The sequence below is a fragment of the Hemiscyllium ocellatum genome, chromosome 1 (genome assembly GCF_020745735.1).
Source record: "Hemiscyllium ocellatum isolate sHemOce1 chromosome 1, sHemOce1.pat.X.cur, whole genome shotgun sequence".
Lineage (NCBI taxonomy): Eukaryota > Metazoa > Chordata > Chondrichthyes > Orectolobiformes > Hemiscylliidae > Hemiscyllium > Hemiscyllium ocellatum.
The window spans coordinates 154,899,369-154,912,230 of NC_083401.1; the positions used below are offsets into that span (position 1 = coordinate 154,899,369).

General features: G+C 41.7%; 1 protein-coding gene across 2 annotated transcripts in view; it reads right to left on the minus strand.

The window, feature by feature from the left end:
- Positions 1-12,862, minus strand: part of fstl5 (follistatin-like 5) — a 532,169-nt gene that overhangs the window by 264,796 nt on the left and 254,511 nt on the right. For both annotated transcript variants that reach the window (XM_060832827.1, XM_060832822.1), the window contains exon 5: positions 6,188-6,308. In XM_060832827.1, the coding sequence (XP_060688810.1) occupies positions 6,188-6,308 (121 nt within the window). The remainder of the gene's footprint in view (positions 1-6,187; positions 6,309-12,862) is intronic.

Here is a 12,862-nt window from a genome sequence, read left to right on the forward strand (position 1 = left end):
CACTTTAAAATCAACAAGTAACAATTTATTTATCTAACTCTAACAGTGAACAAATTAACTAAACTATTGTCAAACAGAATAAATCATTTCGAACTACTAACTATTCCCAAATAAAGCAAGATTCTAATGGTATGCTGTTTCAATAAATACACGTCCCACTTATATTTAAACAAAAATAGAATTTAGTCTCTTAAAATTACAACCAGACTACGTGTCTTCTGGAATGTTCTGTGCCTTCTCCGTTGATTCTTTGGTTAGGAATACCTTCTTCTTCAATTCTTTTGTCAGGAATGCTTTCTGTGTTAATTCTTCTGTCAGGAATATTAACCAGTTGTGCCATTGGTATCATTTTTATTTAGATGGTGCTTTCTCTCAGACATAGAGGCTCTTGCAGATGGCAGCTAGCACTGGGGCTTTATCTAACTGCCCCTTTCTGCTAGACTCTGGATGATGTATCAACATTTCTACAATTGGATTGATCCTATGTTGTCAAAACCATCAGATTTAAACTTATAGACAATAGACAATAGGTGCAGGAGTAGCCCATTCGGCCCTTCGAGCCAGCACCACCATTCATTATGATCCTGGCTGATCAACCATAATCAGTATCCTGTTCCTGCCTTATCTCCATAACCCTTGATTCCACTATCCTTAAGAGCTCTATCCAACTCTTTCTTGGAAGTATCCAGAGACTTGGCCTCAACTGCCTTCTGGGGCACAGCATTCCATATACCCACCACTCTCTGGGTGAAGAAGTTTCTCCTCAACTCTGTTCTAAATGGCCTACCCCTTATTTTTAAACTATGTCCTCTGACTCTAGACTCACCCATCAGCGGAAACATGCTTCCTGTCTTCAGAGTGTCCAATCCTTTAATAATCTTATACATCTCAATCAGATCCCCTGTCATCCTTCTAAAGTCACATGTATACAAGCCCAGTCGCTCCAATCTTTCAACATATGATAGTCCCGCCATTCCGGGAATTGACCTCATGAACCTACGCTGCACTCCCTCAATAGCTAGAATGTCCTTCCTAAAATTTGGAGACCAAAACAGCACACAATACTCTAGGTGTGGTCTCACCAGGGCCCAGTACAACTACAGAAGGACCTCTTTGCTCCTATACTCAATTCCTCTTGTTATGAAGGCCAGCATGCTATTAGCTTTTTTCACTGCCTGCTTGCTTTCATTGACTGATGTACAAGAACACTTAGATCTCGTTGCCCCCCAATACCATGTGCCCTAATTTAACAGGCGTTTGGTATCTAAGTTAAAATTGATTGGCTAAATTCAAAGACTTGTTATCGTGGTACAAAGTGTGGCTTGGTCCGCTAACTACACAGCCTTCTGGTACAAGTTTCAATTCGGGTGCTGTCTGCACTTGCAAACTTTCAGGCTGCTCACAGACATCTATTTTAAATCTTTAAGCACAGACAATGCCCCTGATCTTTTGAAATGGACCACACAATGCCTTCCCCCCAGCATTTTACAAATACCAAATGCTAACTTCCTGCATCCCAATCCACAAGTATTCATCCTAACTTCACAACAGTAATTCACTTATTCCTTCAATCATTGATGCTCCTGAGCTTTAAGATCATACAGCAGTAATTTTCTGGTCCCTCTCATCACATAATTTCAAAATTAAACAGAGTCCTTCAAATGACTAAATTCTTGCAAGTTATTAATTAATGAATTAAAGACAGAACTTATCTGATCAAACACACCGAAACATGGCTTTTAATGACATCAGTGTCAAAAGAAGTCAAACTATGATATCATCAATCATCACGAGTAGTTTCTACTATTTTCAAAACATTCTCTGGAGTATGTGAGACAGCTGAATTAGCATATTTGAAAACCTACAACTTCAGGGTCATGCAGCATTGAAACAGGCCATTCAATCCATCATGTCCATGCTAACTGAGAAACACCAAACTACACTAATCCCATCTACCGGCACCTGCTCCATTGCTGACTTTGCCCTTGCATTTTAAACATTCATTCTGATGCTTCGAGTCACGGAGTCATACAGCATGGAAACAGACCCTTCGGTTTAACCAGTCCATGTTAAGCACAATCCCAAACTAAACTAATCCTGCTCCGGACCCATACCCCTCCAAACCTTTCCAATTCATGTACTTATTGAAATGTCTTTTACACATTGTAATTGTACCAACAGCTATCACTTGCTCTGCACGTTCATCCTGTGTGTCAAAAATGTGCCCCCTCATTACTTTTTAAAACCTCTCTTCTCTCAACTTAAAAATGTGTCCCCTAGTCAGCACGGTGGCACAGTGGTTAGCACTGCTGCCTCACAGCGCCAGGGACCTGGGTTCAAGCCCCACCTCAGGCGACTGACTGTGTGGAGTTTGCACATTCTCCCCGTGTCTGCGTGGGTTTGCTCCGGTTTCCTCCCACAGTCACAAAGATGTGTGGGTCAGGTGAATTGGCCATGCTAAAGTGCCTGTAGTGTTAGGTAAGGGGTATGGGTGGGTTGCGCGTCGGTGTGGACTTGTTGGGCCGAAGGGCCTGTTTCCACACTATAAGTAATCTAATCTAGTCTTGAAATTCCCCATCCTAGGGTAAAGACAACTACCATTAACTCTATCTGTACTCGTTATTTTAGTGCAAGAGTATTTGCTTCCATCATCCTTTCATGCAGCACATTCCATATACAGGGGAACCTCAATTATCTGAACAAGAAGGGCTGACACTATTTCGTTCGGATAATTGATTATTCGGTTAATTGATTCAATGTCTCTCCTCTGGGGCTGGGAGTTTTCTGAAGTTTCCTTTCTCCTCGCTCTGCCTGCCTTGCTCCCTCTCTCTGTCTCAGGGTTTGTTTCTGAGTGGACACACTTGTGTGTAAGGGACCTGCAGCATTGCTGAAGTCTCCCCGCTCCCCCCCCCATCAATTCAATGGGATTGACACAGTGTGCACTTGGTAAGTCCGCTCCTCGTTCAAGAGATTAGGTAGGAACATACTGCGTGTGAGACCCCGGCTCCACCCATCTGCCCCCACCCTTGATCCGCCCCCATTCTCCCCCAACCCTGCCCACAGTCTGTTCCCCCCAAACACCCCACACGCCCCTGCCACTACCCCATAACTCCTTGTGCCCTCAACTCCACCCCCGGCCAGCTGGACTGGAAACCAACAGTAAGATTGCTGCTGCCTTTAGGGAGTGAGTCTCAAACACAAACACACACACACAAACACACACAGCCACATATATAAATTTTTCTTGCAACATTTTGACAGGTTCCACCTTTGTCCTGTACAGGACAATGTTGGAGAGATTATTTCGGGAAAGGGGGAGGGTTAGGGTACACCCCTGTGTAGAATTCCAGGGAAAGTGTGGGGAGGGAGAGGGAGAGAGAGAGAGAGTGAGTGAGTGCGGGTGGTCAGTCATTTGGAGATGGTGCCTGGGCTCCCATCGATACCCAGGACTGTTCTCAGCAGCATTTCAATAAGCCGAGTTAATTTTTAATCATTGTAGACAAAAGACGTGATCAGTATTGGAAGCACCTCTTTGATGTAATGTTTCGATTGGATAATCTTCAGGTAATCCCAAATTCGGATAATTGATATTTGGATAATTGAGGTTCCTCTGTATCTACCATCCGTGGTGCAAACATTTTCCTCAGATCTCCTCTGAACCACTTCATCATCAGTTTGAAATTACGTTCCCTGTTCCATTATATCAATATTTATACAAGCATTACATCTTCATGTTCTTTGTATATGCATTGCTATTTATTAGTTTTAACCTGATTTTATGACTTTTGAACCCCTTTGTCCATTGCCTCAAAAGTGTTATTTTCTGTCATAAGGTCATGTCTACAAGTGATGAAAAGCAACTTTTAATTGTTACTTCAGTTTGAAAAATCTATGGCTTTTGTAATACCACGGATGATATTCTGTCAGTCTTTGGGCATTTACGCACAAAAAGCAAGATTCTCCCATTCAGTTAACTTACTTTTGCTCCCCTGAGTTGGATAGTTTTTCCTAATTTCAGTTACAAATGTTGCTGTTACAATAGAGTGGTCAGCATACAGCGTGTGCAAGGAATCCACTCAGTCCTTCCTCAGTAACTTAGAAGTAGGAAATTTGGATGCAGCCTCTTACGGGATTAGACTTAGACATTTCACGGTACTCAGGGCCATTTATTGCAGACCCATCAAATCACCCAGTAGACCATAAGAAGTAGGAACAGGAGAAAGACATTCCGCCCCTTGAGCCTTCTCTGCCATTTGGTAGGATCATTGGTGATCTGCCATTCTTAACAACCCCTTTCCTGCCCATTACCCATAACCCTCGATACCCCTACTGATCAAGAATTCATCCACGGCAGCCTTAAATGGGCATAAAACATTTCCCCCTTCGGCTCTCTATGACAGGGAGTTCCAAAGACTTATAACCCACTGAGAGATGAAACTTCTCCTCATTTCATTTTTAAATTAGTGCCCTATATTCTGAGCCTATGCCCTGGACTTCCCCGTGAGGGAAATCATCTTCTCATCATTTACCTTGTCAAGCCATTTAAGAATCCTCTATGTTTCAATGAGATCATCACTCATTCTTTTAAACCCCAATCAGTAGAATTCTAATCTGTTTATCCTTTGCTCGTATGATATTCCCTCCATAGAGGGGCTAATCTGTGTGAACCTTCCTGATCTGTCTCCAAGGAAATAATATATTTCCTTAAATAAGGAAATGTGATCCCATTGCGTAATGTCCAGGGTTCATTGTCACAAACATTTTGAACTCTGAAGTACTTGGGTAGGTGTGGCTGAAGTAGATTCTGACTCTGTCATGATGTAAAATTAATACAGTGAATCAATAGCTCATTTTCACTTCTGTAGCATGACAGCCTCTGAGTTAGAAAATTGTTGGTTCAAGTCCAAACCCAAGGATGAGCATAAACATTCTTGCTGATTGACAGCACCCTTCGCACTGCACTGAGATGTTGGCTTTCAGGTGAGATGTTAATTCAAAGTTCTACTCAGCCTCTCAGGTGGGTACAAAAGATTCATTAATTCTGTTTTCACAAGAGCAAACAAGTTCTCTGAATGGGGAGAGGCTCCTTGTGTTGAAATAGACAACACTTCAGCTTATCAGTACCACCTTGTTCATTTACCTGTCTCTGTGCTTCCTTTCTGACTGAAGATATATTTCATATTTTCCAAAGTTTGTTTCCAACAGGGTTGTGGAAGCTCAGGTGTTGAATATTTTAAAGACTTATTTTCTACATGTTAAAAACATCAGGGTCAGAGGATAGTGCAAGAAAGCAGTGCTTATGTGGATGATCGGTCATTATATCAGTAAGTGTTGGAGGAATGAATGCCTACTCCTTTGCTTATTTCACATGATCTGACACTGTCCTGGTATCAGTGAATGGCCAGCTGTGTGTTTTAATGATTTGCTGTATGAAATCCATGGAAGATGTATATTGTGTTCATTGTTGGATGGGTATGCCTGAGGCAAATAGCAGGACTGGAGATGGTTATGATAGCTCGATGGGCAGTAGATTGGAATAAGTTGATCAGCAATACATTGTGGAATTAAATCATCTGCAAACCATCTGCACAAAATACTATTGATTGGTGTAATCATACCAGATTCTTTAACGTGTACACGTGCATCTACAAGCATTTTCACATACTTCAGATGCTGTGAGGAGTTTTTAGGACTGGGCTGCTACTACTTGTTTGTCACGGTGTACTGTTGTCCTCCAGGGAGAATATTTGCAACTTCCAAATAGAACAACTCTCTTTACACCGACCTCATACAACTCCATGTCACCACATTAATACAGGAGGCTGTGGCTGGGGAAGGGAGGGGGGGGGGGGGTGCAGTTGGTGCTGGTGGTGGAGGAAAGCACCATTCCAGACAACACACTCTTCAGATTTCCACTCTGAATTTTCTGTTATGTTCTCACTCACCATTTTCCCCCTTTAGATTGCTTTCATAATTGTTTTTGAGCCTTTAAAAAGTCTTCAGATCTTTAATCGTAATATGAGATACTAACGTTTAAGAGAGTGCATCTTATATGTGAATTACAGCCATTGAAGGGCTAGAAGCTTGCTAATATTTGCATTGTAAACATATATTAATTCATCCCGAGTAATTAGCTTTCAGTTTCACTCTTCTGACCATATAATGTAACTGATGATTTTAGACTTACGAAATGCTCTGTAGAACTCCTCCTGTGTTAGGTGTTTGTCGCTATTATAATCATCATATTTCAGTAGATCAAATAATGAGCACTGAGAGAGATCCTTTCCAAGTCTATCCTGTTTAATTACCTGTTAAAATAAAAGCTTTTATCAGTCATCATCAATTAGTAGAGGTTCAAGCTGATTACTGTATTTCTCTGAAATGCACAATTACAATACAGGAAGGATCAAGCTTTGTTAAACAGAGTTCAAAATCTACTGTAATATCGTGACATAGCTGATGTAATTTCTAGAAAAAGTGGATGAGAGATTGAAAATACTGACAGGACACCATTTGTAGTAGTGTCAACATTGTAAATGTCAACTTGCTCATCAGCTTTCCCAACTTTCTGTACAGCTGACTGTGTGACTTCGTAACAGATAGTCATTAACCTCTGGGTCTAGCCATAGCATCCACGTTTTTAAATTAGTTCTACTATACATCAAATCTAATTACTTTTGTGGCCCAGATGGGCCGCTCAAATTGATAACGTTTATGATGGATTTGATGAAGAACGGACAATGACTAAAGCATGCTGGGAAATGCAGACCAGCCTTGACCAAAGTGACTGTGCTGGTCAACGTGCTGCAGAATCCAGACAGGTTGCTGCTACCCACAGACAGTTTGCAACAAACCTCATAGCTGCAGGCTCGACAATACATACCTGAATATGGGTTTGAATTGAGTCAACGGAATGTCATCCTAAGGGCACTAAGAAACATAGAAGTGTGCATCAGACATAGGACACAACACACCCTTATTTGGAGGAGGAAATGTGTGCCCAGCACCCTGCCATCAACAGGTTAACACCTTGTTGGGTCCGATCGATCAGGGTGGTTGGGCAAAGACTTTGGAGTCTGAGAATTGCTCCAACACTACATTCAGTGCTGCAACTCGAGAGTGGTAACTTGAGACCAACCACTGAGAAGAGAAGGCATCCCAGAGATCATCAGGAGAAGACCACAGGACAGCACCATATGGAGCATGGTGGTCATCCAGAGTTATGTTAAAGCAAAAGATAGCATTTGTAGTGTAAGCTGTTGGTTTATAGTGTATTTTGTTGTGACAGTATTAATTGTGCTAAATAAATAAATATTATTGTTTTGTTATCAAGAATCAACTCACAGTTCTTTTGCTAGATATAAGAGTTAAAACAGTGTTCAGGCGCAGCACTGTTGGCTGTAGTCCTCTCATTGTACATACATTTTTCATCCAAACACATACACCTTTTTGAAAATTTGCTGTCACCATCAGATTTTATCACATTAATATTACTCCCCCCTCATTACATGATTTTTCTGAAATGAAATCTGTCCAATGTTATCCTTCATAAGTGCAAGGACAAGTATAATATAATGCTTTAATATTATATTTCAATATAATATATATATTTGTAATATAATAAAATATAATGATTTATTTCTGATTTACTGTTAAGTTACTAAACCACTGTTTTAATATATAACCTTGTCACATTGTTTAAAACTTTGGTCAAGATTTTCTATTTTACAGCCTAGGAGTGATGGGGGGTGGGGTGGGGTGCTGTGTCCTGTAGTGGATAGATTAATTGTGTCCATCAACAAGAAAGCTTGCCAAATTGAGCACCAATCAGCCTGTTAAAAGCTGATTGATGTTCCTCTCAGAAAATTTCAAGCCTTGACATTGAAGTCCAACCTTGTCAGAGGCTATCAGCCAACAGATTGTTGGTGGAGGCCCAGTCTTCAGTGAATCCGACAGCAAGTGGTATGGCTGATTTCTTTTCAGGTCTCAGACAGTGGGAAACATGGGTCAAAGGATATCAATATGAGAAAGGATATCAGTGGGGTTGGAAGCAAAGCAGAGAGTGGTTTTCAGCAGCAACCCCTTTCCGCCCTCTTTTCTCTCGATTAGTCCCACAATGGGACAAATATTGTGACCCTCAAACATCGACAGCAGATCGCAACCATTTATTATGCCTGTGGCCTGTGGCAAGTTGATTTTAATTGTTAAAGTAGTAAGTATCTTTCCAGGGCCAATCTTTCCAATTACTTGCCCTCCTCGCCACCTCCAAGGAACAGTTTGTACTGCACCCTCATTTTGAACATAGACAACTTCATAAAATGGCATCTTACAAAATACATCCCATAATTAATACTGCTACTTCCTCCTGGATAATTTTGACCCTTCCCGCTTGCATGTTTGTTTAGACCAGTCATAGACATGAGTGGAGAAATGGCAGATGGAGTTCAATCTGGGCACGTATGAGGCATTGCACTTTGGGAAGTCAAATGTTAAGGGGGCAACTTTTTCACACAAAGGGTGGTCCATATATGGTACGCACTACCAGAGGAAGTGGTAGACGCTGGTACAATTGCAACATTTAAAAGGCATCTGGATGGGTATATGAATAGGAAGGGTTTGAAGGGATATGGGCTGGGTGCTGGCAGGTGGGACTAGATTGGGTTGGGATATCTGGGTCAACATGGATGAGTTGGGCCGAAGGGTCTGTTTCCATCTCTATGACTATATGATTGTATAAAAAGTCCACAGTTAATGGCAGGACTCTAAACAGTACTATGTAAAGGATCCTAGGGTTCAAGTTCATGGCTCCCCGAAAGTGGCCACACAAGTAGACAAGCTGGTAAAGGAGCCATATAGCATGCTTGCCTCTATTGGTTGGGGAACTGAGTACAAGAGTTGGGATATCATGACGCAGCTTTATAAGACTCTGATTAGGCCACACGAAGTATATTGTGTTCAGTTCTGGTCGCTACATTACAGGAAGGATGTGGAGACTTTGGAGTGGGTTCAGAAGAAGTTTGCCGGGACACTGCCTGGATTAGAGGGTGTGAGCTATAAGGAGAGGCCAGAAAAACTTGGGTTATTTTCTCTTGAGCAGTGAAGGCTAATGGGAGACTTGATAGAAGTCTATAAAATTATGAGATGCATGGGTAGGGCTGACGGTCAGAACTGTTTTCCCAGAGGTGAGATGTTTAATACTAGGGGGCATACATTTAAGGTTAGAGAGGGAAAGTTCAAAGGAGAGGTAAGGGGCAAGTTTTTTGCACAGGGTATGGTAGGAATCTGGAACATGCTGCCAGGGCTGGTGCTGGTCCTGGATACGATAAGGGTGTTTTAGATAAGCACATAAATATGCAAGAAGTGGAGGGATATGGACTAAGGAAAGGTTTAGTTTAATTTGGCGTCCGGTTCAGCACAACATTGTAGCCAGCTCATCTCTTTCTGAGAAGGCTTGGAGCAATCCTCATCTCATGTTTATTTTTACACCTTGATGAGAATGTTCTCATGCTGGGACTGAAAATATTATCTACAATTTACCAGCTTGGAGAAACTAACTCACAGAGGTACATTCATAAATGTTTTATTTCAAGGAGCTGCCTTTGGTAGAGAAAAGGATGCTATGAAAGACGCAGAACTGAAAGGTGGTGGGGGCAAAGCTGACACTCTGCCCAACAAACAGAAAAAAAAATCAGGGTGATGATGTGGATTAAAAAGGAACATCAGAAGACTGAGAACTAAAAAGGTTCAAACACCCCAAAAGACTGAACTGAATGTTGTTTCAAGTTCCTTTTGGTTTGAACCTGTATGTGCATCCACATAATCTCACATGGTCCGTATACTCAATGCTCAATCTAAGAACAAAGAGAATTACAGCACAGGAACAGGCCCGTCAGCCCTCCAAGCCTGCACCGATCCAGATCCTCTATCTAAACCTTTCACCTATTTTCTAAGGGTCTGTATCCCTCTGCTCCCTGTCCATTCATGTATCTGTCCAGATACACCTTAAATGACGCTATCATTCCCCATTCTACCACCTCCACTGGCAACGCACTCCAGCACCCCCAGCACCCTCCGTGTAAAGAATTCCCTAAATTTTTCCCCTCTCACTTTGAACTCGTGACCCCTAGTAATTGAGTGCCCCACTCTGGGAAAAAAAAACTTCTTGTTATTCAACCTGTCTATACCTCTCATGATTTTGCAGACCTGAATCAGGTCCCCCTGTCAACTTCTGTCTTTCTCATGAAAATAGTCCTAATCTACTCAACCTCACTGCATACCTAGCGCCCGCCATACCAGGCAATATCCTGGTGAACCTCCTCTGCATCCTTTCTGTAGCATCCACATCCTTTGGGTGATGTGGCAACCAGAACTATACGCAGTGTTCCAAATGTGGCCAAACCAAAGTCTTATGCAACTATAACTTGACCTGCCAACTCTTGTACTCAATATCCGTCTGATGAAGGAAAACATGCCACATGCCTTCTTGACCACTCTATTGCCCTGCATTGCCATCTTCAGGGAACAATGGACTGGAATACCCAGATCTCTCTGTACATCAATTTTCACCAGGACTTTTCCATTTATTGTACAGTTCGCTCTTGAATTGGCTATTCCAAAATATATCACCTCACATTTGCCTGGATTGAACTCCATCTGCCATTTCTCCATCCAACTCTCCAATCTATTTTTATTCTGCTGTATTCTCTGACAGACCCCTTCAGTATCTGCTACTCCATCAATCTTAGTGTCATCTGCAAACTCGCTAATCAGACTACCTATACCTTCCTTCAGATCATTTATGTATATTACAAACAATAGTGGTCCCAACACGGATCCCTGTGGAACACCAGTGATCACAGATCTCCATTTTGAGAAACTCCTTTCCACTACTACTGTCTCCTGTTGCCCAGCCAATTCTCTGTCCATCAAGCTAGAACACTCAGGACCTCATGCAACTTCACCTTCTCCATCAACCTACCATAGGGAACCTAATCAAATGCCTTACTAAAGCCCATGTATATGCCATCTACAACCCTTCACTCATCAATCAAATTTGTCACTTCCTTAAAGAATTCTATTAGGTTTGTGAGACATCACCTTCCCTGCATAAAACCATGTTGCCTATCACTGATCAGCCCATTTTATTCCAAATGGGAATAGATCTTATCCCTCCAGCAGCTTCCTATCACTGACATCAGGCTCACCAGTCTGTAATTACCTGGATTATCCCTCCTATCCTTTTTAAACAAAGCAACAACATTAACAATTTTCCAGTTCTCTGGGACCTCACCCATGTTCAAGCATACTGCAAAGATATCGCTTAACGCCCCAGCTATTTCCCTTCTCGCTTCCCTCAGTAACTTGGGATAGATCCCATCTGGACCTGGGGACTTGTCCACGTTAATGCCTTTTAAAATACCCAACACTTCCTCCCTCCTTACACCAATTTGACCTAGAGTAATCAAACGTCTATCCCTAACATCAACATCTCTCATCTCACTCTTGTCTCAGTGAATACCAATGCAAAGTACTCATTAAGAATCTCACCCATTTTCTCTGACTCCATACATAACTTTCCTCCTTTGTCCTTGAGTGGGACAACTCTTTCTCTATTTACCCTCTTGTCCCTTCTATATGAATAAAAGGCTTTGGGATTTTCCTTAACCCTGTTTGCTAAAGATATCTCATGACCTTTCAGCCCTCTTAATTCCTTGTTTTAGATTGGTCCTACGTTTCTGATATTCTTCCAAAGCTTCATCTGTCTTCCGTCGCCTAGATGTTATGTATGCTTCCTTTTCCCTCTTAGCTAGTCTCACAATTTCACTTGTCAACCATGGCTCCTTAATCTTGCCATTTCTATTCCTCATTTTCACAGGAACATATCTCTCCTGAACTCTAATCAACCTGTCTTTAAAAGTCTCTCAAATATCAAATGTGGATTTACCCTTAAACAGCCACTCCCAATCTCCATTCCCCAGCTCCTGTTAAATTTTGGTATAGTTGGCCTTCCCCCAATTTAACACTCTTCCTTTAGACTACTCTTGTTTTTGTCCTTGAGTATTCTAAAACTTACCGAATTGTGATCACTATGCCCAAAGTAATCCCCTCCTGAAACTTCAACCATCTGGCTCGGCTCATCTCCAAACACCAGGTCCAGTATGGCCTCTTCCCAAGTTAGACCATCCAGCCCCTCAAGCCTGCTCAATAGGATCATGGCTGAGCTGAAATTCCTCACATCCAGTTTCCTGCAATTTCCCCATTATCACTGATTGGTCAAGGGTTTATCTACCTCAGCCTTAAATACACTCTTTTCCCACAGGTCTCTGAGGCAATGAGTTCCAAAGACTTCTTCTGAAGTCTTCTGAATGAAGAAATTCCTTCTCATCTCAGTTTTAAATTTATTCTGAGACGATGCTCCCTAATCCATGAGTGGAAACACCCTCTCAGCATTTACCCTATCAAGCCCATTAGGAATCCTAAATGTTTCAGTGAGATTGATCTCCTCTCATTCTTCTAAACTCTATTGAATAGAATCCCAACCTGTTTAGTCTTTGCTTGTAAGACAACCATATTTTTTTAACTTTCTCTGAACTGCCTCCAATGAAACAACATATTTCCGTAAATAAGGGTACAAAACTGCTCCCAATCCTCCTGACGTGGTCTCACCTGCACTTTGTAAATTGTATTAAGACTTCCTTGCTGTTATTATAGACTAGATCAGACCCCCTCAAAATGTTTTAAGAAGGTAGTCTAGATCCTAACTTTTTGTTATTTTAAAGGTAGATGTGCAGTCCATAATCCAGAAGTGATGCGACTGGTCAAACTACTTGACATTAAGCAAAATACAATTTATTTAAACACT